Source organism: Cebidichthys violaceus, unplaced genomic scaffold (genome assembly GCF_023349555.1).
Source record: "Cebidichthys violaceus isolate CVI_PGR_0920_01 unplaced genomic scaffold, fCebVio1.0.p SCAF_103, whole genome shotgun sequence".
Lineage (NCBI taxonomy): Eukaryota > Metazoa > Chordata > Actinopteri > Perciformes > Stichaeidae > Cebidichthys > Cebidichthys violaceus.
The window spans coordinates 235,001-260,000 of NW_027176267.1; the positions used below are offsets into that span (position 1 = coordinate 235,001).

At 47.0% G+C, this 25,000-nt stretch overlaps 2 protein-coding genes across 4 annotated transcripts in view; one reads left to right on the forward strand and one right to left on the reverse strand.

Annotated features, from left to right (window-relative positions):
* Positions 1 to 1,185, forward strand: part of f2 (coagulation factor II (thrombin)) — a 6,038-nt gene extending 4,853 nt beyond the window's left edge. Inside the window, exons 11-15 of the mRNA XM_068730516.1 lie at positions 1 to 165; positions 236 to 409; positions 493 to 671; positions 818 to 888; positions 967 to 1,185. The exon at positions 1 to 165 is cut by the window's left edge and continues 3 nt beyond it. Of these exons, the coding sequence (XP_068586617.1) occupies positions 1 to 165; positions 236 to 409; positions 493 to 671; positions 818 to 888; positions 967 to 1,119 (742 nt within the window). The 3' untranslated portion in view covers positions 1,120 to 1,185. The remainder of the gene's footprint in view (positions 166 to 235; positions 410 to 492; positions 672 to 817; positions 889 to 966) is intronic.
* Positions 1,186 to 2,123: 938 nt separating this feature from the next.
* xdh (xanthine dehydrogenase) lies at positions 2,124 to 24,465 on the reverse strand. Of its 3 annotated transcripts, XM_068730568.1 has the most exons (35): positions 24,246 to 24,465; positions 23,531 to 23,588; positions 21,928 to 22,024; positions 21,615 to 21,723; positions 11,011 to 11,137; positions 10,869 to 10,930; positions 10,685 to 10,777; positions 10,523 to 10,603; positions 10,137 to 10,281; positions 9,955 to 10,047; positions 9,366 to 9,517; positions 9,047 to 9,140; positions 8,713 to 8,822; positions 8,431 to 8,615; positions 7,446 to 7,608; positions 7,268 to 7,357; positions 7,029 to 7,198; positions 6,599 to 6,725; positions 6,398 to 6,517; positions 6,148 to 6,244; positions 5,938 to 6,062; positions 5,456 to 5,589; positions 5,294 to 5,381; positions 5,131 to 5,217; positions 4,856 to 5,047; positions 4,640 to 4,785; positions 4,397 to 4,478; positions 4,186 to 4,281; positions 3,875 to 4,078; positions 3,735 to 3,787; positions 3,543 to 3,657; positions 3,216 to 3,281; positions 2,936 to 3,124; positions 2,690 to 2,857; positions 2,124 to 2,546 (listed from the first exon to the last, which is right to left on the reverse strand). In XM_068730568.1, exons 1-35 carry the CDS (start codon positions 24,324 to 24,326, stop codon positions 2,496 to 2,498), a joined length of 4,050 nt encoding a protein of 1,349 aa, XP_068586669.1. In that variant the 5' UTR covers positions 24,327 to 24,465; the 3' UTR covers positions 2,124 to 2,495. The 3 variants fall into 3 exon arrangements, with proteins under 3 accessions (XP_068586669.1, XP_068586660.1, XP_068586652.1); XM_068730559.1 differs by having other exon boundaries at positions 6,398 to 6,725; positions 21,928 to 22,021; XM_068730551.1 differs by having other exon boundaries at positions 6,398 to 6,725.
* Positions 24,466 to 25,000: the final 535 nt, after the last annotated feature.

Below are 25,000 nucleotides of genomic sequence, written 5' to 3' on the forward strand. Positions count from 1 at the left end.
GGTAATGCTGTACAAGAGGAGCCCCCAGGAGCTGCTGTGTGGAGCCAGTCTGATCAGCGACCAATGGATCCTCACTGCCGCTCACTGCATCCTCTACCCGCCCTGGAACAAGAACTTCACCGCCGACGACATCCTGGTTCGACTGGGGAAACACAACCGAGCCACGTAAGACCTCCCGTCTGCAGATATGAACGAATGTTAGAACGAGAGAATACTCACCGGGACTATGTTCCAGGTTCGAGCGCGGCATCGAGAAGATCGTGGCCATCAGCGAAATCATCGTCCACCCGAGGTACAACTGGAAGGAGAACCTGAACCGGGACATCGCCCTGCTGCACCTGAGACGTCCGGTGGTCTTCAGCAACGCGATCCACCCGATCTGTCTTCCCACCAGGAAGGTGGCCGTGAAGTAAGACCAGCACAGAACCAACCCAACCGTCGAAAACCTCCGTGTTTAGACTTCCTAGAATCATCTTGTGTTTCCTCCAACAGTCTCATGACCGAAGGCTACAAAGGTCGAGTCACTGGTTGGGGGAACCTGAAGGAAACCTGGAGCCCCTCGGCAAGAAACCTACCCAAAGTGCTCCAGCAAATCCACCTGCCGATTGTAGACCACGACATCTGCCGCAGCTCCACGTCGGTCAAGGTCACCGACAACATGTTCTGTGCTGGTATGTTTCTATTTCTACGTTTATTCTCTTGATGATTGTTGGTCCAACGTGTTGCTTCAAGCCGAAATAACTCAACAGCGATCGGATGGATCGCACGACATCCAATTAGCATGTTAGCATTTAGCTGAAGACCGTTTGTGTCGCAGGTCACCATCAAGAGGACGCCAAACGTGGAGACGCCTGTGAGGGAGACAGTGGTGGACCGTTTGTGATGAAGGTGAGCATCATCTTATGTTTAAGCATTCAGTATATTAATAGTTTACAAGATTTAAGAGGACTTGTTCTGTGTGATCAGTACCCGGCTGAGGACCGCTGGTACCAGATGGGCATCGTGTCGTGGGGTGAAGGCTGCGACCGAGACGGAAAGTACGGTTTCTACACTCACGTGTTCAGGATGACCAGGTGGATGAGGAAGATCATCGACAAGACGGGAAAAGACGACGACTGAAATAACACTTCCTGTTCTGTTCTCTGTTAGGACGATGCTAATAAAGTTTGTCCAAATCCTACAACACTTACATCGTCATGTGTGGCTGATTAAACCTTTTATTCAACAAGCGCGGATACAAGATCTCCAACACAAACACCCCATTAAAATGCTCAGTTTTCATTGTCTGGTAATAATCAGTTATCAATAATCAATAATCAGTTAGTGTTGATCGTCATAGACAAAATAACGACGACAAAATGTTGAAAACAACCAAGATAATTCATCAGCAGGGGTTAGCTAATGTTAGCAGTATTTAAATATTAATTATTTTATATTCTTATCGGTAAACTGTTTTAAAACTTGTTTTCCAACAAGCTATCATAAGCTTGCATTGTGAGACTTGTGATCCATGCAGCTGACTGCACACAGATCCTCTTCTTCTGTTGGATAACAAGTACTTATTGTATATTCACATGATAAAACGTATATGTCTGTGTGCCTGTTGTTACACAGATAAAGCACTTCTTTTACTTCTTTAACTGCACGGCCTGAAACAGGATGTTCCAGTACACCCCCCCCCCCCCCCCCCCCCACCCTTGATCACTCTCTTTGGAACTGTGTGACTTTAACTCTGTAGTGCACACTTCTACAGACTCTTTGTGGCTCTGTCTAACTGGGCCTCTTCTTGCAAGAATAAATACTTTTAAAGTTCTGTTTGACGATATTCTATGTTTCAGCTTAAAAAGACTCAACAGCAGGTAAATTCATTTTCCACCACACTAGCATTCCGTGTTCCCACTAGCGTCCTACTAGCGTCCAGTGTTCCCACTAGCTTCCCACTAGCGTCCTGTGTTCCCACTAGCGTCCAGTGTTCCCACTAGCGTCCCGTGTTCCCACCAGCGTCCTATGTTCTCACGAGTGTCCTTTGTTCTCACTACTGTCCTTTGTTCCCACCCCTGTTGTTTTAAAGAGAGTTTATATTTAGCTTTAATCAGCTTTACTAACTGTCATATGAATAAACATATAGCAAAATGTGCTTTATTTTTTTCATTCATACAGTGCAATAATTCTATCGAACATTGTACAGTGATCATTAATCCAAATCTGACTCGCATCATACTTAATTTTGATGTGAAAACCAATCAGTGTGAACACTTCTTATACATCTAATGATTACTATTAGCTGAGCTCATCTGAAATAACTGTGTGTCCTTTATGGAAGATAATATGCTGCCTGACAGCTAACAGTGTTAATTAAAGTTTAAACGTATTAAACACTAGCATCTTTACCAACATCATCAACTGTTAATCAAGTCCTGATCAGTGACATTTAATGATTGTGCTTCGGTACTTTAGTGGTTCCCCATCAGTGATGGTTTCCTGTGTATCTGGTCCTAGACTTGTACAGACCAGGGACTGAAGGTCCCAGGCTCTGCAGGAGGACACTGAAAAAAAGAATAACAGTTGGTATGTTAACTTGAGTTTTCGGCCTCTTGGTTCCAGTACATTCAGATATTTTAGACTCCCAGCATCTGTGCTCAATTCTCCCATAGTAGCACCTCTAAATACCAGTGAGATCTTTTCCTACCAGTTTGGTGAATCTGTCGCTGCAGGCGTTGCGGATCCTCTCGGTGGAGGCGGGGCTGTCCAGCCTGAAGGGACCACTGATGCCCGACTCCCCCCGGGCAGCGGTGATGGCGTCTTTGATGGCGTAGAAATTTGCCGCGGCCAGAAAGAGAGGAGGCTCACCGACAGCCTGGAGAGAAGAAATATGAATTAAAATGTCTGTCGTGGTTCTGTTTCAACAGTTCTGAGGAGTGTTCGGGGTCGGGACCTTGGAGGAGAAGATGGCCTTATCGTTCGGTGCATCCCGGAGCAGCGAGACGGTGAGCCGTGTGGGGATGTCACCAAAAGCCGGGATCTTATAAGAACCGGGACCCCGAGTGAGGAGGACGCCCTGGGGCGAATAATGAAGCTCCTCCATGGTGAAGAGACCCAGACCCTGAATGAACGCCCCCTCCACCTGAGGAGACACGAGGAGGACACTTTGACCTAAAGGAGGCGCTACAATAAAGGGAAGGAAAGGTCAATGACGAAGGCATTGATCGACTCACCTGTCCGATGTCAATAGCTGGGTTGAGGCTGTGACCGACGTCCATCACTATGGTGCTACTCAGGTTCTACAACACAAATAAACATATTTATCAAACATGATATAAAACTAAACCCATGTTGAACTTCTGGTTTTTGGAACATCTTTTTGAAAAATAAGATGGTTACATACAACATGGTATCGTCAGCATAGAGGTGTAATAAGTAAAATACTGGAGAGGTAATAACAGGGGGCTTGATGTGGATCCTTGTGGGACACCTTTACAGTCGGAACTATATATATATATATATATATATATATTATACTTTGTCCGTCTCAGTGTTCACACCTTATGAGCTCCGGTCAGACAGTCGATCTCCACCTCTGAACAGGCCACTCCGTAGGTGAAGTAGTTGAAGGCTCGGCCCGAGTTTGAGTCAAAGTCATAACCAAGATCTGGAGTCCTGATAAGAAACGAGAAACAGTGAAACTCCATCCTGAATTTCATAGAATCAACAGATTTACTGAACTTGCGACTTACTTGTAGAAACCGTTTGCACTCAGGTTGACTCTGTCAAAATATGCTGCTCTCACCTGGAACACAGAACTATAATGAGGAGACTTACTCCTGACAGACTATAATGTGGACAAACAGAATAAAGTACTCCTGTTCTTGCTCACCCAGTCTTCCCATGATCCTTTGGGGTTCTGGGTCTTGTACGGCTCCAGGCGTTTCTCGAGGATCTCACAGGCGTTCTGCACGGCGGCCCCATTGAGGTCCGATGATGCGGAGGCAGCGGTGGGGCTGGTGTTGGGGACCGTGTTGGTGCTGGTCTCTGAGATGTGGATCTTTGAACAGGGGATACCCAGAACCCTGCTGGCAACCTGGACCAACAGACAGAGCTTGTTAGGACAACATTGGAGTCCCCCAAGGTCTCATATTGGGCCCCTTTACTGTTCAGTGCGTGTAGTGGTCTGATTAGTTCAGATACCTGGACCATCTTGGTGTGGAGTCCTTGTCCCATCTCCGTCCCTCCGTGGGTCAACAACACCGAGCCGTCGGTGTAGATATGAACCAGAGCTCCGGCCTGCAGACGCACAGAGAAACATGGACCAAAGCAAATTCATGACGTCACGAAACCCAAATGTTCTACATTCATTCACTCTTTTAACGGTTTGTTAGTCGATGTCGTTGGATCAGACCTGGTTGAGGAAGAGGGCGGTGAAGCTGATGCCAAACTTGGTGGGGACGATGGCAAGGCCTCGTTTGGTCCACCGGTTCTGTCTGACAGAAAAGAACAGAAACTTACTTGGATATTTTGGTACCTTCATAAAACTCGACAAAGTCTCGAGACCGTTAGCTGTTGTAGGACCCATCACAAAGTCTCGAGACCTTAAACTGGACTGTGTTACTTGTTGAAGGACTCAATACTAAACTCAGATTACCTGTTGTAAAGGTCGACGACGGCACGACGCTGCTGGTATCCAGAGCGGGACAGACACTCGTCCCAGCAGCGGTCAAGGGTGAACTGATTCAGGATCTGGTTGTAGGGTGTCGACTCACCTTCCACATACAGGTTCAACCGGCGCACCTGCAGGGAAGACGGAGTCACTGACTGGACGCTGCTCATGGCGTCTGACTTGATTCATCCAGCTATGTACCTCATCGGCCGGTCGGCCCAGACTCTGAGCCACGTCGGTTATCCAGCTCTCAGCGACCATCATGCCTTGCGGCCCTCCGAAGCCCCTGAAGGCCGTGTTGGACGGCAGGTTGGTGCGGCACAGGAAGCCGCGGCCGCGCACGTTGGCCACGCTGTACGAGTTCTCCATGTGGAACAGAGCGCGCTCCATGACCTTCAACACGGAGGCAAACATGGGTGAAATACATCAGCATGTCGTCAGCAAAGAGAGGCACGTCGTTCGTTAACGATACTCACCGACAGAGAGAGGTCCATGGAGTTTCCAGCGTTGCTGTAGTACAACACGTCCAAAGCCACGACCTTCCCGCTGTTTAGAAAACCCACCTGGAGCAGAAGAAGAAGTAATGATTACAGAATCAGAACAAAGCAAACTCCTTCTACAGCCGGAGGCTTCTCCCACCTTGTATTTCCCATAGAAGGGGTGTCTTCCTCCTGTCACCAACATGTCCTCGTCTCTGTCCAACATACACCTCACGGGTCTCTTCAGCCTGACAAAAGAAAGCAGAAAATAGTTAGACAACAAAAAAACAGCTAAGTAACTGAAGATGATTTCCAGACCTACTTGTTTGCTGCCACGGCGACCACAGTGGACAACACGGTGGTTCGGGTCTCCTTCCCCCCGAAGCCTCCACCCATCCTCTTCACCCGGACCACCACCCTGTTAGCAGGGACGCCTAACGCCTTGGCCACCAGAGACTGACATGGACAGAAAACAAGATTTATATATTCTATATATTTATATATATGGATTGTTACCTGTGTTTGAGAGTATTATTATCTGTGTTTTAGAGTATTAATACCTGTAATTTAAAGTATTGTTACCTGTGTTTTAGGAGTATTGTTACCTGTGTTTTAGAGTATTGTTACCTGTGTTTTAGAATACTGTTACCTGTGTTTTAGGGGTATTGTTACCTTTGTTTAAGAGTATTGTTATCTGTGTTTTAGGGGTATTGTTACCTGTGTTTTAGAGTATTGTTACCTTCGTTTAAGAGTATTGTTATCTGTGTTTAGAGTATTGTTACCTGTGATTTAAAGTATTGTTACCTGTGTTTTAGAAGCAGACTGAGTAGAAACAAAGAGCTCCATCTCTCCGTCTTCTCCTCGAGGAACAGCCAGAGTGACGTTTGTCTCCAGGTAGAAATGCTCCTGACCTCCCATGTGCATCTCACCTGTCAGATAATTAATTAATAATCAATCAGTAATCGATACCTGATCAGCTGGAATCAGGAGGAAGTCACATGCAGACAGTCTTACCCTCCAGGATGTGGTCGGCCTGTTTAAACCCCGCCTCCAGGTCACCATTCTGGAGGGTTCTGATTGGCTGATAGAAGGACTGGGCAGCAATGGCCTCCTGTCAATCACACCAACAACAGATGTGTTTCCAGATGAGCTCATTTTAAGAACTTTTGCTGGGTGACTTGTGAGCTTCCCCCAGGGGATCAATAAAGTTTTATTTTATGTTAATGTATATTAAAACATCCCATCCAGGTGTTTCTGGTCTCACCTGGATGGTGACGACGGGCTGCAGCTCTTCATACTGGATCCTGACGGCTTTGGCGGCTCTCTGAGCGTGAAGCTGAGTGTCGGCCACCACGGCGCCAATGATGTGACCGACACACGTCACCTGCAGAAAAGAAAGAAACATCATCAATCTGTCCATCAACCTGAGGGACTCTCCTGATTGGTCAGAGAAACAGATACACACCTGGCGGTCGGCGAGGATAGTCTCGTCGTATTGGACGGGTCCGGTGGCGTTGCTGCCGGGGATGTCGTCTGCAAACACACAACAGACCACGCCCGGCATACTCTCTGCTACTGAGGTATCTATGGAGCTGGAACACACGCCTGGTCAGACCGGACAGGTGAGTGTGTGGTTGAAGTGTGCGTGTGTTTCAGGTGTGTGTGTGTGGTTGAAGTGTGTGTGTGTGTGTGTGTATGTGTGTGCTTTAGGTGAGTGTGTTGTTCAGGTGTGTGTGTGCGTTTCAGGTGTGTGTATAGTTCAGGTGTGTGTGTAGTTCAGGTGTGTGTTGTTCAGGTGTGTGCATGTGGTTCAGGTGTGTGTATAGTGCAGGTGTGTGTTGTTCAGCTGTGTGCGTGTGGTTCAGGTGTGTGTGTAGTTCAGGTGTTTGTCTTACAGGATGTGGGCATGTGCTCTGCTACTGGTGATGAGAGACAGGTAGAGCTCGTTCTCGTACAGCGGCACGTCGTCGCAGTAAACCGCCTCACCCGTCGCCTGCTTCAGGGCCGACAGGTGCATCATGGGACGGCCCACTACGTCGTCTTGGCCCCGCCCCTCCGGCACCGCCTGTAGGAGACATGTGACGTCACTCACCTGGACCCTAAAACTGGTAAAACTGGAGACAGACCGTGTTACCTGGTAGACCTGCACACTGGACGGGGTCTCTGGGTGGAACAGGTCTGCGGCGCTCTGACAGTCGGACTGAACCTCCTCCGCTTTCACCCCCTGACGAGTTCACCACAGGAAGTGAGTTCAGTGGATGTCAGAGTTAAAAGTTAAATAGAAGTCTGGACTCTGGTTTAAATGCTGAGACCTGGTCTCTGAGCTTCTGCAGCACCGTCAGGTAGAACTTGTAGAACAGGCTGAGAGTTAAAGTTCGCCGGTATGTCACCATGCCGCCCGGCACAGAGGGGTCGAGGGTCATCTCCTCGGCCAATGAGGAGCAGGCATCCTGCAGAAGCTCCTCCCCCCACCGCCTGATGACATCACAGAGTTAAAGACACACACAGATATAATGTTGATGATGTTGCTCTATCATCTCTTATCGTTTCTACGTGGACACCTGGTAGTCGTCATCGTCTCTACGTGGACACCTGGGAGTCGTCATCGTCTCTACGTGGACACCTGGGAGTCGTCATCATCTCTACGTGGACACCTGGGAGTCATTATCGTTTCTACGTGGACACCTGGGAGTCGCTATCGTTTCTACGTGGACACCTGGTAGTCGTCATCATCTCTACGTGGACACCTGGTAGTCGTTATCGTTTCTACGTGGACACCTGGGAGTCGTCATTGTCTCTACGTGGACACCTGGGAGTCGTCATCGTCTCTACGTGGACACCTGGGAGTTGTCATCGCCTCTACGTGGACACCTGGGAGTCGTCATCGTTTCTACGTGGACACCTGGGAGTCGTTATCGTTTCTACGTGGACACCTGGTAGTCGTCATCATCTCTACGTGGACACCTGGTAGTCGTCATCGTCTCTACGTGGACACCTGGGAGTCGTCATCGTCTCTACGTGGACACCTGGGAGTCGTCATCGTCTCTACGTGGACACCTGGTAGTCGTCATCGTTTCTACGTGGACACCTGGGAGTCGTCATCGTCTCTACGTGGACACCTGGGAGTCGTCATCGTCTCTACGTGGACACCTGGTAGTCGTTATCGTTTCTACGTGGACACCTGGGAGTCGTCATCGTTTCTACGTGGACACCTGGGAGTCGTTATCATCTCTACGTGGACACCTGACATCAGAGAGTTAACATATAATGTTGATGATGTTGCTGATTGCTCGTCACCTTCCCAGCAGCTTCTTTGCTGTCTCGGTGGCCATCGTCGTGGTGGCTGCCATGCCGCCGTAGCTCAGCTTAAGGTCCTCCACCACATCGGTCCCGGGGTTGAAGGTCACGCTCATGGCCGTGGTCACGATGCTGATGTCGTCCTCGCGGCGCGGCGACTGTTTGAAGGCGAAGACGAACTGAGTCTGAAGAGGAATGAAAAAACACCGTTCGTCAGAGGCAACTGTGACCACGTGGTTGCTAGTTTACGGACTTCTTCTTCGGGGGCGACGCTGCTTCTACCTTTTTGCTGTACGGGATCTCTATGGAGACCAGGACCTCCTGCGGTCGCACCGTTGTCCTCCGGTAACCGGTGAAGAAAGAGTCGTCCATCTGCACCACACGGCTCCCATCTGATGGTCAATGGTCATGATTAAAATGATTGTTGTTGGAAACATTTGTGTGAACAAGTGACTCACCAGTTTGGATTAAAGGTCACTTTTCTGACGAACATGGAGTCAGTAAAGAAAACGTGACCAAACTGATTCACAGTTGTACAGGATTTAAACCCAGCGTGTGTCTGTCTGTGTGTGTGTGTGTGTGTGTGTGTGTGTGTGTGTGTGTGTGTCTGTGAGACCTTTGTCAAACAGCGTGAGTTTGCACCCCGTTGCCATGAACACTGGGTTCAGGTCTGAGATGGGACTCGCTGTCATGATGTTCCCTCCGATGGCCTGAAAACAATGAGTCACATCCAACGTTGATGTTTACATGTTTAATACTGACACAAAAAGCTTTAATCTCCAAGGTCCCTTGAACTACCCATTGGCACTGATTAACAGTTGGAGAAGCTCCCACAAATACCAGCCTGTTTCCTGGTAATGCTCCACCCTCTTCTGGGAAAACCCTGCTCTCCCAGTGTCCCTGAACTACTCATCTGGTTTAAGCTCTTGACTCACCGCAACGTTGCGTATCTGAAGTCCAGCAAACCAGCGCAGCTGTTCCAAAATGGCGAGGAAGACCTCGGTCCGATGAGGAGGAAGAGTCTCCACTTCCTGTCTAAGCACCGCCCCCATGTGGCTGAGCGTGCATGCTGCACCGAACACCACGCCTGAACACACCGAAACAAAACACACACTCTTAAAGTCAGATGAATGAGAAATATCGGGGGAATCCTGGAGAGATTCAGAGTCTCCAGAGGTTGAACCCTCATGACTTTGGCAATCTGGTGCCAAAGTCAGGTGGACGGGGGACGGCTCGTTGGTCAGGAGGCAAATTATTCTGAAACTCCAATAGTTTTAAAGCTCCATTGCTCAATTTAACAGATGATGTATAAATCATAACGTATGACTCCTGAAGAAAGACATTTTCCATTCGGCTGATTATAAGTAAAGTTCAATACATTCTTTGTAGACCATTTAGCCGAGCAAGCTAACGGTCAGTGATGGAAAGAATCCAGCACAAATAGAGCTCGGGGTCTAGAGTTGGGTCCAGGTCTTTGGCCTTTGAAGAAACAATGATAGTATTGTTAGTAGTATCCATCCTCACCGTCCTCAGTGTGTCTCACTTCGTTCAGTTCAGGGATGAAGGCCGGAGCCAATATGACCGGGTACACCATGTTCTTAAACTTCACCTCGATACCTGAAAACACACACAGGAAGTGAGTGAATGACTGAACGAGTGAATGAATAAATTAATGAGAGAGATTAGTGAGAGACAGACAGACTGACCCACTTCGGTGTTTCCCACCACCACCCGTGCGTCCGGATGTTTCCATTTCAGATGCAGGAACTCGTCCAGACTGTCGGGCTGCAGCCATGTCGCCCTGTCGCCGCGGAAACACAGCGAGGCTGACGTTTCACAGTTGGTGAGAGACTAGACGGGAGGAAGAAAAAGCTTTGTAACTTCCTGTAGTTTCTGGATCACCTGAATCCCTAACACGGTATCAAAACCAAACACTGTATTCGACTCTACGCCGACGATGTTGCGGTTTATACGGAAGACGAGACTCTTCTTTAATGAGTTCAGTGATGATTTATTTATTGTTTACCATGAGTTCAGTGATAATTTATTTGTTGTTTACCATGAGTTCAGTGATGATTTATTTATTGTTTACCATGAGTTCAGGAGGAAAGATGATTTCCTGTGTCGGGTCAAAGGGTGTGAAGTCTGCTGCGTTGAATAAAGACGTTGATTCCTGAACAAAAAACTGTTTATCACAGCCAGAAACATGAAACATGCTGATCTGAAAACAGTTTAGAAAATAGTTATGACTTACATCAACAACTTCTTCTGAGCTTTCCTCAGCTCCGCTCCCATTGGCCATACAGCAGCCGTTGTCCCGCCCCCTGCCACCACAGCACCCCCCCTCCTAAAAGGAAAAACACACCAGGTAACTTGTGTGTTTACAAGTGAATGTGTGTGTATTATTGTGTGTTTACAGGTGAATGTGTGTGTCTCACCACAGTGAAAGTCTTGTATCCCTCCAGTATCGGTCTGTATCCGGTGCAACGACACAGATTTCCTGAAAAATATATATAGTTTTCTTAGTTTTGTCATCGTAGTTCTGACATATTTAAGTGTTTGTTGTTTGAGGTACTTTACCTTGGAAGGCCTCCTCCACGTCGGCCATTTTGGGCGTGGGGTTGTTCCTCAGCAGAGCATACATGGACATGACGATCCCCGGAGTACAGAATCCACACTGAGAGCCGTGAGCTCTCGCTATTCGCTCCTGAACATCAAAACACATTTATAATGACGTCATAAAATATCTAGATGGACACCTGGGAGTCGTCATCGTTTCTACGTGGACACCTGAAAGTCGTTATCGTTTCTACGTGGACACCTGGAAGTCGTTATCGTTTCTACGTGGACGTCTGGAAGTCGTTATCGTTTCTACGTGGACATCTGGAAGTCGTTATCGTCTCTACGTGGACACCTGGAAGTCGTTATCGTTTCTACGTGGACACCTGGAAGTCGTTATCGTTTCTACGTGGACGTCTGGAAGTCGTTATCGTTTCTACGTGGACGTCTGGAAGTCGTTATCGTCTCTACGTGTACACCTGGTAATCGTTATCGTCTCTACGTGGACACCTGGGAGTCGTTATCGTCTCTACGTGGACACCTGGTAGTCGTTCTCGTCTCTACGTGGACACCTGGTAATCGTTATCGTCTCTACGTGGACACCTGGGAGTCATTATCGTCTCTACGTGGACATCTGGTAGTTGTTATAGTTTCTACGTGGACACTTGGTAGTCGTTATCGTCTCTACATGGACACCTGGAAGTCGTTATCGTTTCTACGTGGAAACCTGGTAGTCGTTATCGTTTTTATGTGGACATTTGGAAGTCGTTATCGTTTCTACGTGTACACCTGGTAATCGTTCTCGTCTCTATGTGGACACTTGGGAGTCGTTATCGTCTCTACGTGGACACCTGGTAGTCGTTCTTGTCTCTACGTGGACACCTGGTAATCGTTATCGCCTCTACGTGGACACCTGGGAGTCATTATCGTCTCTACGTGGACACCTGGTAGTCGTTCTCGTCTCTACGTGGACACCTGGTAGTCGGTCTCGTCTCTACGTGGACACCTGGTAGTCGTTATCGTTTCTACGTGGACACCTGGTAGTCGTTATCGTCTCTACGTGGACACCTGGTAGTCGTTATCGTTTCTACGTGGACACCTGGTAGTCGTTATCGTTTCTACGTGGACATTTGGAAGTCGTTATCGTTTCTACGTGTACACCTGGTAGTCTTTATCTTTTCTACGTGGACACCTGGAAGTCGTTATCGTCTCTACGTGGACACCTGGTAGTCGTCATCGTTTCTACGTGGACACCTGGAAGTCGTCATCGTTTCGACGTGGACACCAGGAAGTCGTTATGGTTTCTATTTGGACACCTGGTAATCGTTATCGTCTCTACGTGGACACCTGGGAGTCATTATCGTCTCTACGTGGACATCTGGTAGTTGTTATAGTTTCTACGTGGACACTTGGTAGTCGTTATCGTCTCTACATGGACACCTGGAAGTCGTTATCGTTTCTACGTGGACACCTGGTAGTCGTTATCGTTTCTACGTGTACACCTGGTAATCGTTCTCGTCTCTATGTGGACACTTGGGAGTCGTTATCGTCTCTACGTGGACACCTGGTAGTCGTTCTTGTCTCTACGTGGACACCTGGTAATCGTTACCGCCTCTACGTGGACACCTGGGAGTCATTATCGTCTCTACGTGGACACCTGGTAGTCGTTCTCGTCTCTACGTGGACACCTGGTAGTCGGTCTCGTCTCTACGTGGACACCTGGTAGTCGTTATCGTTTCTATGTGGACACCTGGTAGTCGTTATCGTCTCTACGTGGACACCTGGTAGTCGTTCTCGTCTCTACGTGGACACCTGGTAGTCGTTATCGTTTCTACGTGGACACCTGGTAGTCGTTATCGTTTCTACGTGGACACCTGGTAGTCGTTATCGTTTCTACGTGGACACCTGGTAGTCGTTATCGTCTCTACATGGACACCTGGAAGTCGTTATCGTTTCTACGTGGACACCTGGTAGTCGTTATCGTTTTTATGTGGACATTTGGAAGTCGTTATCGTTTCTACGTGTACACCTGGTAATCGTTCTCGTCTCTATGTGGACACTTGGGAGTCGTTATCGTCTCTACGTGGACACCTGGTAGTCGTTCTTGTCTCTACGTGGACACCTGGTAATCGTTATCGCCTCTACGTGGACACCTGGGAGTCATTATCGTCTCTACGTGGACACCTGGTAGTCGTTCTCGTCTCTACGTGGACACCTGGTAGTCGGTCTCGTCTCTACGTGGACACCTGGTAGTCGTTATCGTTTCTACGTGGACACCTGGTAGTCGTTATCGTCTCTACGTGGACACCTGGTAGTCGTTCTCGTCTCTACGTGGACACCTGGTAGTCGTTATCGTTTCTACGTGGACACCTGGTAGTCGTTATCGTCTCTACGTGGACACCTGGTAGTCGTTATCGTTTCTACGTGGACACCTGGTAGTCGTTATCGTTTCTACGTGGACACGTGGTAGTCGTTATCGTCTCTACGTGGACACCTGGTAGTCGTTATCGTTTCTACGTGGACACCTGGTAGTCGTTATCGTTTCTACGTGGACATTTGGAAGTCGTTATCGTTTCTACGTGTACACCTGGTAGTCTTTATCTTTTCTACGTGGACACCTGGGAGTCGTTATCGTCTCTACGTGGACACCTGGGAGTCGTCATCGTCTCTACGTGGACACCTGGAAGTCGTCATCGTCTCTACGTGGACACCTGGTAGTCGTCATCGTTTCTACGTGGACACCTGGAAGTCGTCATCGTTTCGACGTAGACACCAGGAAGTCGTTATGGTTTCTATTTGGACATCTGGAAGTCGTTGTCGTTTCTACATGTACACCTGGTAATCGTTATCGTCTCTACGTGGACACCTGGGAGTCGTTATCTTTTCTACGTGGACACCTGGTAGTCGTTTTCGTCTCTACGTGGACACCTGGTAGTCGTTCTTGTCTCTACGTGGACACCTGGTAATCGCTATCATCTCTATGTGGACACCTGGGAGTCATTATCGTCTCTACGTGGACACCTGGTAGTCGTTATCGTTTCTACGTGGACACCTGGTAGTCGTTAACGTTTCTACGTGGACACCTGGTAGTCGTTATCGTCTCTACGTGGACACCTGGTAGTCGTTATCGTTTCTACGTGGACACCTGGTAATCGTTATCGTCTCTACGTGGACACCTGGTAGTCGTTATCGTCTCTACGTGGACATTTGGAAGTCGTTATCGTTTCTACGTGTACACCTGGTAATCGTTATCGTCTCTACGTGGACACCTGGGAGTCGTTATCGTCTCTACGTGGACACCTGGTAGTCGTTATCGTCTCTACGTGGACACCTGGGAGTCGTTATCTTTTCTACGTGGACACCTGGTAGTCGTTATTGTCTCTACGTGGACACCTGGTAGTCGTTATTGTTTCTACGTGGACACCTGGTAGTCATTATCGTTTCTACGTGGACATTTGGAAGTCGTTATCGTTTCTACGTGTACACTTGGTAATCGTTATCGTCTCTACGTGGACACCTGGGAGTCGTTATCTTTTCTACGTGGACACCTGGTAGTCGTTTTCGTCTCTACGTGGACACCTGGTAGTCGTTCTCGTCTCTACGTGGACACCTGGTAATCGCTATCGTCTCTATGTGGACACCTGGGAGTCATTATCGTCTCTACGTGGACACCTGGTAGTCGTTATCGTTTCTACGTGGACACCTGGTAGTCGTTAACGTTTCTACGTGGACACCTGGTAGTCGTTATCGTCTCTACGTGGACACCTGGTAGTCGTTATCGTTTCTACGTGGACACCTGGTAATCGTTATCGTCTCTACGTGGACACCTGGTAGTCGTTATCGTCTCTACGTGGACATTTGGAAGTCGTTATCGTTTCGACGTGTACACCTGGTAATCGTTATCGTCTCTACGTGGACACCTGGGAGTCGTTATCGTCTCTACGTGGACACCTGGTAGTCGTTATCGTCTCTACGTGGACACCTGGGAGTCGTTATCTTTTCTACGTGGACACCTGGTAGTCGTTATTGTCTCTACGTGGACACCTGGTAGTCGTTATTGTTTCTACGTGGACACCTGGTAGTCATTATCGTTTCTACGTGGACATTTGGAAATCGTTATCGTTTCTACGTGTACACTTGGTAATCGTTATCGTCTCTACGTGGACACCTGGGAGTCATTATCGTCTCTACGTGGACACCTGGGAGTCGTTATCTTTTCTACGTGGACACCTGGTAGTAGTTATCTTTTCTACGTGGACACCTGGTAGTCGTTATACTCTCTACGTGGACACCTGGTAGTCGTTATAGTCTCTACGTGGACACCCGGTAGTCGTTATTGTCTCTACGTGGACATCTGGTAGTCGTTATCTTTTCTACGTGGACACCTGGGAGTCGTTATCGTCTCTACGTGGACACCTGGTAGTCGTTATCGTCTCTACGTGGACACCTGGGAGTCGTTATCTTTTCTACGTGGACACCTGGTAGTCGTTATTGTCTCTACGTGGACATCTGGTAGTCGTTATCTTTTCTACATGGACACCTGGAAGTCGTTATCGTTTCTACGTGGACACCTGGTAGTCGTTATCGTTTTTATGTGGACATTTGGAAGTCGTTATCGTTTCTACGTGTACACCTGGTAATCGTTCTCGTCTCTATGTGGACACTTGGGAGTCGTTATCGTCTCTACGTGGACACCTGGTAGTCGTTCTTGTCTCTACGTGGACACCTGGTAATCGTTATCGCCTCTACGTGGACACCTGGTAGTCGGTCTCGTCTCTACGTGGACACCTGGTAGTCGTTCTCGTCTCTACGTGGACACCTGGTAGTCGGTCTCGTCTCTACGTGGACACCTGGTAGTCGTTATCGTTTCTACGTGGACACCTGGTAGTCGTTATCGTCTCTACGTGGACACCTGGTAGTCGTTCTCGTCTCTACGTGGACACCTGGTAGTCGTTATCGTTTCTACGTGGACACCTGGTAGTCGTTATCGTTTCTACGTGGACACGTGGTAGTCGTTATCGTCTCTACGTGGACACCTGGTCGTCGTTATCGTTTCTACGTGGACACCTGGTAGTCGTTATCGTTTCTACGTGGACATTTGGAAGTCGTTATCGTCTCTACGTGGACACCTGGGAGTCGTTATCGTCTCTACGTGGACACCTGGTAGTCGTCATCGTTTCTACGTGGACACCTGGAAGTCGTTATGGTTTCTATTTGGACATCTGGAAGTCGTTGTCGTTTCTACATGTACACCTGGTAATCGTTATCGTCTCTACGTGGACACCTGGGAGTCGTAATCTTTTCTACGTGGACACCTGGTAGTCGTTTTCGTCTCTACGTGGACACCTGGTAGTCGTTTTTGTCTCTACGTGGACACCTGGTAATCGCTATCGTCTCTATGTGGACACCTGGGAGTCATTATCGTCTCTACGTGGACACCTGGTAGTCGTTATCGTTTCTACGTGGACACCTGGTAGTCGTTAACGTTTCTACGTGGACACCTGGTAGTCGTTATCGTCTCTACGTGGACACCTGGTAGTCGTTATCGTTTCTACGTGGACACCTGGTAATCGTTATCGTCTCTACGTGGACACCTGGTAGTCGTTATCGTCTCTACGTGGACATTTGGAAGTCGTTATCGTTTCTACGTGTACACCTGGTAATCGTTATCGTCTCTACGTGGACACCTGGGAGTCGTTATCGTCTCTACGTGGACACCTGGTAGTCGTTATCGTCTCTACGTGGACACCTGGGAGTCGTTATCTTTTCTACGTGGACACCTGGTAGTCGTTATTGTCTCTACGTGGACACCTGGTAGTCGTTATTGTTTCTACGTGGACACCTGGTAGTCATTATCGTTTCTACGTGGACATTTGGAAGTCGTTATCGTTTCTACGTGTACACTTGGTAATCGTTATCGTCTCTACGTGGACACCTGGGAGTCGTTATCTTTTCTACGTGGACACCTGGTAGTCGTTTTCGTCTCTACGTGGACACCTGGTAGTCGTTCTCGTCTCTACGTGGACACCTGGTAATCGCTATCGTCTCTATGTGGACACCTGGGAGTCATTATCGTCTCTACGTGGACACCTGGTAGTCGTTATCGTTTCTACGTGGACACCTGGTAGTCGTTAACGTTTCTACGTGGACACCTGGTAGTCGTTATCGTCTCTACGTGGACACCTGGTAGTCGTTATCGTTTCTACGTGGACACCTGGTAATCGTTATCGTCTCTACGTGGACACCTGGTCGTCGTTATCGTCTCTACGTGGACATTTGGAAGTCGTTATCGTTTCTACGTGTACACCTGGTAATCGTTATCGTCTCTACGTGGACACCTGGGAGTCGTTATCGTCTCTACGTGGACACCTGGTAGTCGTTATCGTCTCTACGTGGACACCTGGGAGTCGTTATCTTTTCTACGTGGACACCTGGTAGTCGTTATTGTCTCTACGTGGACACCTGGTAGTCGTTATTGTTTCTACATGGACACCTGGAAGTCGTTATCGTTTCTACGTGGACACCTGGTAGTCGTTATCGTTTTTATGTGGACATTTGGAAGTCGTTATCGTTTCTACGTGTACACCTGGTAATCGTTCTCGTCTCTATGTGGACACTTGGGAGTCGTTATCGTCTCTACGTGGACACCTGGTAGTCGTTCTTGTCTCTACGTGGACACCTGGTAATCGTTATCGCCTCTACGTGGACACCTGGTAGTCGGTCTCGTCTCTACGTGGACACCTGGTAGTCGTTATCGTCTCTACGTGGACACCTGGTAGTCGTTATCGTCTCTACGTGGACACCTGGTAGTCGTTCTCGTCTCTACGTGGACACCTGGTAGTCGTTATCGTTTCTACGTGGACACCTGGGAGTCGTTATCTTTTCTACGTGGACACCTGGTAGTCGTTTTCGTCTCTACGTGGACACCTGGTAGTCGTTCTCGTCTCTACGTGGACACCTGGTAATCGCTATCGTCTCTATGTGGACACCTGGGAGTCATTATCGTCTCTACGTGGACACCTGGTAGTCGTTATCGTTTCTACGTGGACACCTGGTAGTCGTTAACGTTTCTACGTGGACACCTGGTAGTCGTTATCGTCTCTACGTGGACACCTGGTAGTCGTTATCGTTTCTACGTGGACACCTGGTAATCGTTATCGTCTCTACGTGGACACCTGGTAGTCCTTATCGTCTCTACGTGGACATTTGGAAGTCGTTATCGTTTCTACGTGTACACCTGGTAATCGTTATCGTCTCTACGTGGACACCTGGGAGTCGTTATCGTCTCTACGTGGACACCTGGTAGTCGTTATCGTCTCTACGTGGACACCTGGGAGTCGTTATCTTTTCTACGTGGACACCTGGTAGTCGTTATTGTCTCTACGTGGACACCTGGTAGTCGTTATTGTTTCTACGTGGACACCTGGTAGTCATTATCGTTTCTACGTGGACATTTGGAAGTCGTTATCGTTTCTACGTGTACACTTGGTAATCGTTATCGTCTCTACGTGGACACCTGATAGTCGTCATCGTTTCTACGTGGACACCTGGAAGTCGTCATCGTTTCGACGTGGACACCAGGAAGTCGTTATGGTTTCTATTTGGACATCTGGAAGTCGTTGTCGTTTCTACATGTACACCTGGTAATCGTTATCGTCTCTACGTGGACACCTGGGAGTCGTTATCTTTTCTACGTGGACACCTGGTAGTCGTTTTCGTCTCTACGTGGACACCTGGTAGTCGTTCTCGTCTCTACGTGGACACCTGGTAATCGCTATCGTCTCTATGTGGACACCTGGGAGTCATTATCGTCTCTACGTGGACACCTGGTAGTCGTTATCGTTTCTACGTGGACACCTGGTAGTCGTTAACGTTTCTACGTGGACACCTGGTAGTCGTTATCGTCTCTACGTGGACACCTGGTAGTCGTTATCGTTTCTACGTGGACACCTGGTAATCGTTATCGTCTCTACGTGGACACCTGGTAGTCGTTATCGTCTCTACGTGGACATTTGGAAGTCGTTATCGTTTCTACGTGTACACCTGGTAATCGTTATCGTCTCTACGTGGACACCTGGGAGTCGTTATCGTCTCTACGTGGACACCTGGTAGTCGTTATCGTCTCTACGTGGACACCTGGGAGTCGTTATCTTTTCTACGTGGACACCTGGTAGTCGTTATTGTCTCTACGTGGACACCTGGTAGTCGTTATTGTTTCTACGTGGACACCTGGTAGTCATTATCGTTTCTACGTGGACATTTGGAAGTCGTTATCGTTTCTACGTGTACACTTGGTAATCGTTATCGTCTCTACGTGGACACCTGGGAGTCATTATCGTCTCTACGTGGACACCTGGGAGTCGTTATCTTTTCTACGTGGACACCTGGTAGTAGTTATCTTTTCTACGTGGACACCTGGTAGTCGTTATAGTCTCTACGTGGACACCCGGTAGTCGTTATTGTCTCTACGTGGACATCTGGTAGTCGTTATCTTTTCTACGTGGACACCTGGGAGTCGTTATCGTCTCTACGTGGACACCTGGGAGTCGTTATCTTTTCTACGTGGACACCTGGTAGTCGTTATTGTCTCTACGTGGACATCTGGTAGTCGTTATCTTTTCTACATGGACACCTGGAAGTCGTTATCGTTTCTACGTGGACACCTGGTAGTCGTTATCGTTTTTATGTGAACATTTGGAAGTCGTTATCGTTTCTACGTGTACACCTGGTAATCGTTCTCGTCTCTATGTGGACACTTGGGAGTCGTTATCGTCTCTACGTGGACACCTGGTAGTCGTTCTTGTCTCTACGTGGACACCTGGTAATCGTTATCGCCTCTACGTGGACACCTGGGAGTCATTATCGTCTCTACGTGGACACCTGGTAGTCGTTCTCGTATCTACGTGGACACCTGGTAGTCGGTCTCGTCTCTACGTGGACACCTGGTAGTCGTTATCGTTTCTACGTGGACACCTGGTAGTCGTTATCGTCTCTACGTGGACACCTGGTAGTCGTTCTCGTCTCTACGTGGACACCTGGTAGTCGTTATCGTTTCTACGTGGACACCTGGTAGTCGTTATCGTCTCTACGTGGACACCTGGTAGTCGTTATCGTCTCTACGTGGACACCTGGTAGTCGTTATCGTTTCTACGTGGACACCTGGTAGTCGTTATCGTTTCTACGTGGACACCTGGTAGTCGTTATCGTTTCTACGTGGACACGTGGTAGTCGTTATCGTCTCTACGTGGACACCTGGTAGTCGTTATCGTTTCTACGTGGACACCTGGTAGTCGTTATCGTTTCTACGTGGACATTTGGAAGTCGTTATCGTTTCTACGTGTACACCTGGTAGTCTTTATCTTTTCTACGTGGACACCTGGGAGTCGTTATCGTCTCTACGTGGACACCTGGGAGTCGTCATCGTCTCTACGTGGACACCTGGAAGTCGTTATTGTCTCTACGTGGACACCTGGTAGTCGTCATCGTTTCTACGTGGACACCTGGAAGTCGTCATCGTTTCGACGTGGACACCAGGAAGTCGTTATGGTTTCTATTTGGACATCTGGAAGTCGTTGTCGTTTCTACATGTACACCTGGTAATCGTTATCGTCTCTACGTGGACACCTGGGAGTCGTTATTTTTTCTACGTGGACACCTGGTAGTCGTTTTCGTCTCTACGTGGACACCTGGTAGTCGTTCTCGTCTCTACGTGGACACCTGGTAATCGCTATCGTCTCTATGTGGACACCTGGGAGTCATTATCGTCTCTACGTGGACACCTGGTAGTCGTTATCGTTTCTACGTGGACACCTGGTAGTCGTTAACGTTTCTACGTGGACACCTGGTAGTCGTTATTGTCTCTACGTGGACACCTGGTAGTCGTTATCGTTTCTACGTGGACACCTGGTAATCGTTATCGTCTCTACGTGGACACCTGGTAGTTGTTATCGTCTCTACGTGGACACCTGGTAGTCGTTATCGTTTCTACGTGGACACCTGGGAGTCGTTATCGTCTCTACGTGGACACCTGGTAGTTGTTATCGTCTCTACGTGGACACCTGGGAGTCGTTATCTTTTCTACGTGGACACCTGGTAGTCGTTATTGTCTCTACGTGGACACCTGGTAGTCGTTATTGTTTCTACGTGGACACCTGGTAGTCATTATCGTTTCTACGTGGACATTTGGAAGTCGTTATCGTTTCTACGTGTACACTTGGTAATCGTTATCGTCTCTACGTGGACACCTGGGAGTCATTATCGTCTCTACGTGGACACCTGGGAGTCGTTATCTTTTCTACGTGGACACCTGGTAGTAGTTATCTTTTCTACGTGGACACCTGGTAGTCGTTATAGTCTCTACGTGGACACCCGGTCGTCGTTATTGTCTCTACGTGGACATCTGGTAGTCGTTATCTTTTCTACGTGGACACCTGGTAGTCTTTATCTTTTCTACGTGGACACCTGGGAGTCTTTATCGTCTCTACGTGGACACCTGGGAGTCGTTATCGTCTCTACGTGGACACCTGGGAGTCGTTATCGTCTCTACGTTGACACCTGGAGTTTATTGTTTTTACTTTACCATGAGTGAAAGAGGTAAAACATAAGGTCATGTGGTCGTGTTTTACCTGTACAGGATGTAGTTTTCTCGCGACACTGCCGATGCCCTCTACGGTCGTCACAGCGACCAAGTGTAGGGAGCAGAGCGGGGCGAGACAGGCGTTGACGGCGTAGTGACTGGACGGAGTTAGAGACTCACAAGCTGCTCATATTTGGTTCATTCATCAGCTGTGAAATCACTTTGTCTGAATGTGTCAGATGGAAGCACATGACTGCAGCTGATGGGATGGTTCATCACACACACACACACACACACACACACACACACACACACACACACACACACACACACACACACACACACACAAGCTTTAAGGATACAGCAGCTGTTGAGTGTGTGTTTGGTATCTGGACAGCATGACGGTACAGGCGCCACATCCGCCTTCAGCACAACCCAGTTTGGTACCTGTTAAACCTACTACACACAGAGTCAACAGTAAATTATGAATCATTGACGAGGCGGATCATCAGTCCAGTCACGCTTTTAGAGACACTTTGACCTCAAGAAACTAAAACAGTTCTCCTGTAAATGAATACATGATGGTGAAAGACGACGTGTCCTCATTTAATGCAAGATTGAACCAGGGCAGTTCATTATGGTCTCTACTTGGACACCAAGAAGTGTTTGACTAGAGACCTGATGTTCAACTGCTCCTTGAAGAGGTTTTAAGAAGACTCATCCAACCTTAAGGAGGTCCGAGCTTCTTCAATATGTCCTCTCAGGGATCTTTGGTACCTCCTCAAGGACACAAGGGAAGTCCTCAACGAGGTCCTTTTGTGGGTTTTGAGGATTCCTGAAAAGCTAAATGTTAACCTTGGGGGAACCGTTAACTCTTTGAGAAGGTACCAGAGCTGCTTCAGAGGGGGGCAGTAGTCTGAAGCATCAGTTTTGTTGTTTCACACTTTGTTTTTATGACTTTGATCCAGCTAATTGTGATCTCAGAGACGGTCACTGACCTCACAGTCAATCTTCTTTTATGGTAACAACAATAAACCAAACTCATAACATCATAAAACATTTAAAAACAGATGTGTCAGCGATCGTGACAAAAGGACTTGTTTTCCTTCAAGCTGAAACTGGAAAACTAATGATCAGCTGAAAACAATAACTGACGATAATAAAAATATGTAAAACAAGAACTGAAAGTTTTGAGAAGTTGTGAAACAGGAAACCTGATGAGGCCAGAATGAGGAAAAAGAACAAAAGTACAACAAACTATATTTATACGTCTCTGGTAGAGACCTGTCAATCACTGTGTAGCCCCGTCTCTAAAGCATCCCCTGCTTTATGGTGTGTTTGACTCTAAATGGAGCATAATGTATGAAATGAACATCATGCTGTATTGAAGAAGACTGTAAACTAGAGATTGAGACCATAAACTCATGTTTACAATGTTTACTGAGGGAATAAATCAAGAGAGAAGTAGAGTCATTTTAGACTAGACTTCTATACAACCAGAGGGGTCGCCCCCTGGTGGACACTAGAGAGAATGCAGGACTGCAAACAGGTGTAGGTCTGTCTTTGTGTGTGTGTGTGTGTGTGTGTGTGTGTGTGTGTGTGTGTGTGTGTGTGTGTGTGTGTGTGTGTGTGTGTGTGTGCAATATAAGAATTGTATTAAATTAACAACAAGGTAAACTAAACAAACTGAACAGTAGTGCAAGGATCACCAACAACAAGCAACAACCGTGTAGCGCTGTTGTAGTCATTTGAAGGTTGATGATTTGTCCAGAGGTGATTTACTGTAGAGTGTTATAACAGAACATTCTCCTGTACCTGGAGAAAGTGCTCTGCTGTCCCTGCAGTAGGTGGTGGAGAGGGTGGTCCGGGTTATCCAATATGGATAATAGTTAGGGTTAGGTGTGTGTGTGTGTGTGTGTGTGTGTGTGTGTGTGTGTGTGTGTGTGTGTGTGTGTGTGTTCCTACGTTTCCTCCTCAGATACGTCAGCAGAGTCGTCTCAGGATCTGCGTTTCTTTCAACAATCTGCAGCACAAAAAGAATCAAAGTCAAACATCTTAAATATGATCAAATATATTAAATATGATCAAATATATTTAATATGATCAAATATATTTAATAATTCATTTGTTGATTGACAGATTTAACGGTTTCATGACATTTTATTTATTTATAGAAATCTCCCTTTTCAAGTTAAGATTTAAAGTTATTACACTGTATATAATATAAACTCAATAAACTGAAACATATGTGATATATTTTAGAATTCTTTTTAATTATTTCTAATTAATTAATCAAAATAAATATAGAATAAAAGAAAGACTTCATTGTTTCATGTTTTCATCATTTAGACTTTTTATTAAAATCTTTTCTTCTTCGTGTCTTTAATAATCTCTTCACGGAGTCACAAGTCTCTCTGTTCCGCGTGTCTCTTGTTTTCACGCTTCTTTCATAAAGTTCCTGTTTTAACCTTTAGCTGTCCTATCAGAGTATAAGTATATATATATATATATATATATATATATATATATATATATATATATATATATATGTATACATATATATATTGTCAGACTCGTGTCACATATTAACTAGTAACTGTTGTGTAAACCCTACAGACTAAAGTCCACCTTCATGTTTCAAAGTTGCTCTTTTTAATTTAAACACCAGGTTTTTTTCTACCTTCTTCCCGTTAACGAAGAAGACGAGTTCGTCAGACCCGGACCCGGAGCGGGTCTCGGTGTCGGCCGTGGTCCCGTTCATCTCCGCGTTGATCCCGGTCCTCTGCGTCCTCTGGAGCGGGTCCTCCTGCACTGATCCAGATCACAGTGATCCGATGGGTGGACCGTCCGTAGAGAGGTGGGGCCTTCAGGGGCCCGCGGGCCACCCGGGACCCCGAGACCCACCGAGCCTCCCGGTGCGTTCAGGGAGAGATATATATATATATCTATATATAGATATATAGATATATATCTATATATATACACACTCATCACATTTGTTTCTGGTTCATCTGCTGCGTTTACTTCCTGTTTATTGTTTATTGCTGTAATAAATCAAACGTTTAAAGTCTGATTTTTATTTCAGGAGCCTGAAGATGAAACTAGAAATGTGAGAAAATAAAAGTCAGCAACAGCTGATCAGTGAATTATTAACTGAGAACAGGAGATCAGATCTGAACTCATTTTAAACATTTGTTGTTACTCTTTCAATGTTTTCTAATTCCTCACATCACTACATTTTCTTGTGTCTAATATAAATATAATAATATAAATAAATAATATAAATACATTGATATAAATAAATACATTAATGACATAAATATAATATAAATTAATAATTTAATACATTAATGATATAAATATAATATAAATTCATAAACAAATACATTAATGAGGAACATGAGCTATTGATCGTCACGTTTCGGTTGTTGTTGT

What these genes read in the sequence shown, in the direction of transcription:
- xdh (XM_068730551.1), bottom strand. Translation starts at nt 24,326, where the DNA reads ATGAACGGGACCACGGCCGACACCGAGACCCGCTCCGGGTCCGGGTCT. An exon ending in GACGTATCTGAGGAGGAAAC is followed by an intron (nt 22,025 to 23,530) that starts GTAGGAACACAC and finishes CTCTGTGTGTAG; the next exon opens with TAGGTTTAACAGGTACCAAA. An exon ending in GTCGTCGACCTTTACAACAG is followed by an intron (nt 4,479 to 4,639) that starts GTAATCTGAGTT and finishes CTTTTCTGTCAG; the next exon opens with ACAGAACCGGTGGACCAAAC.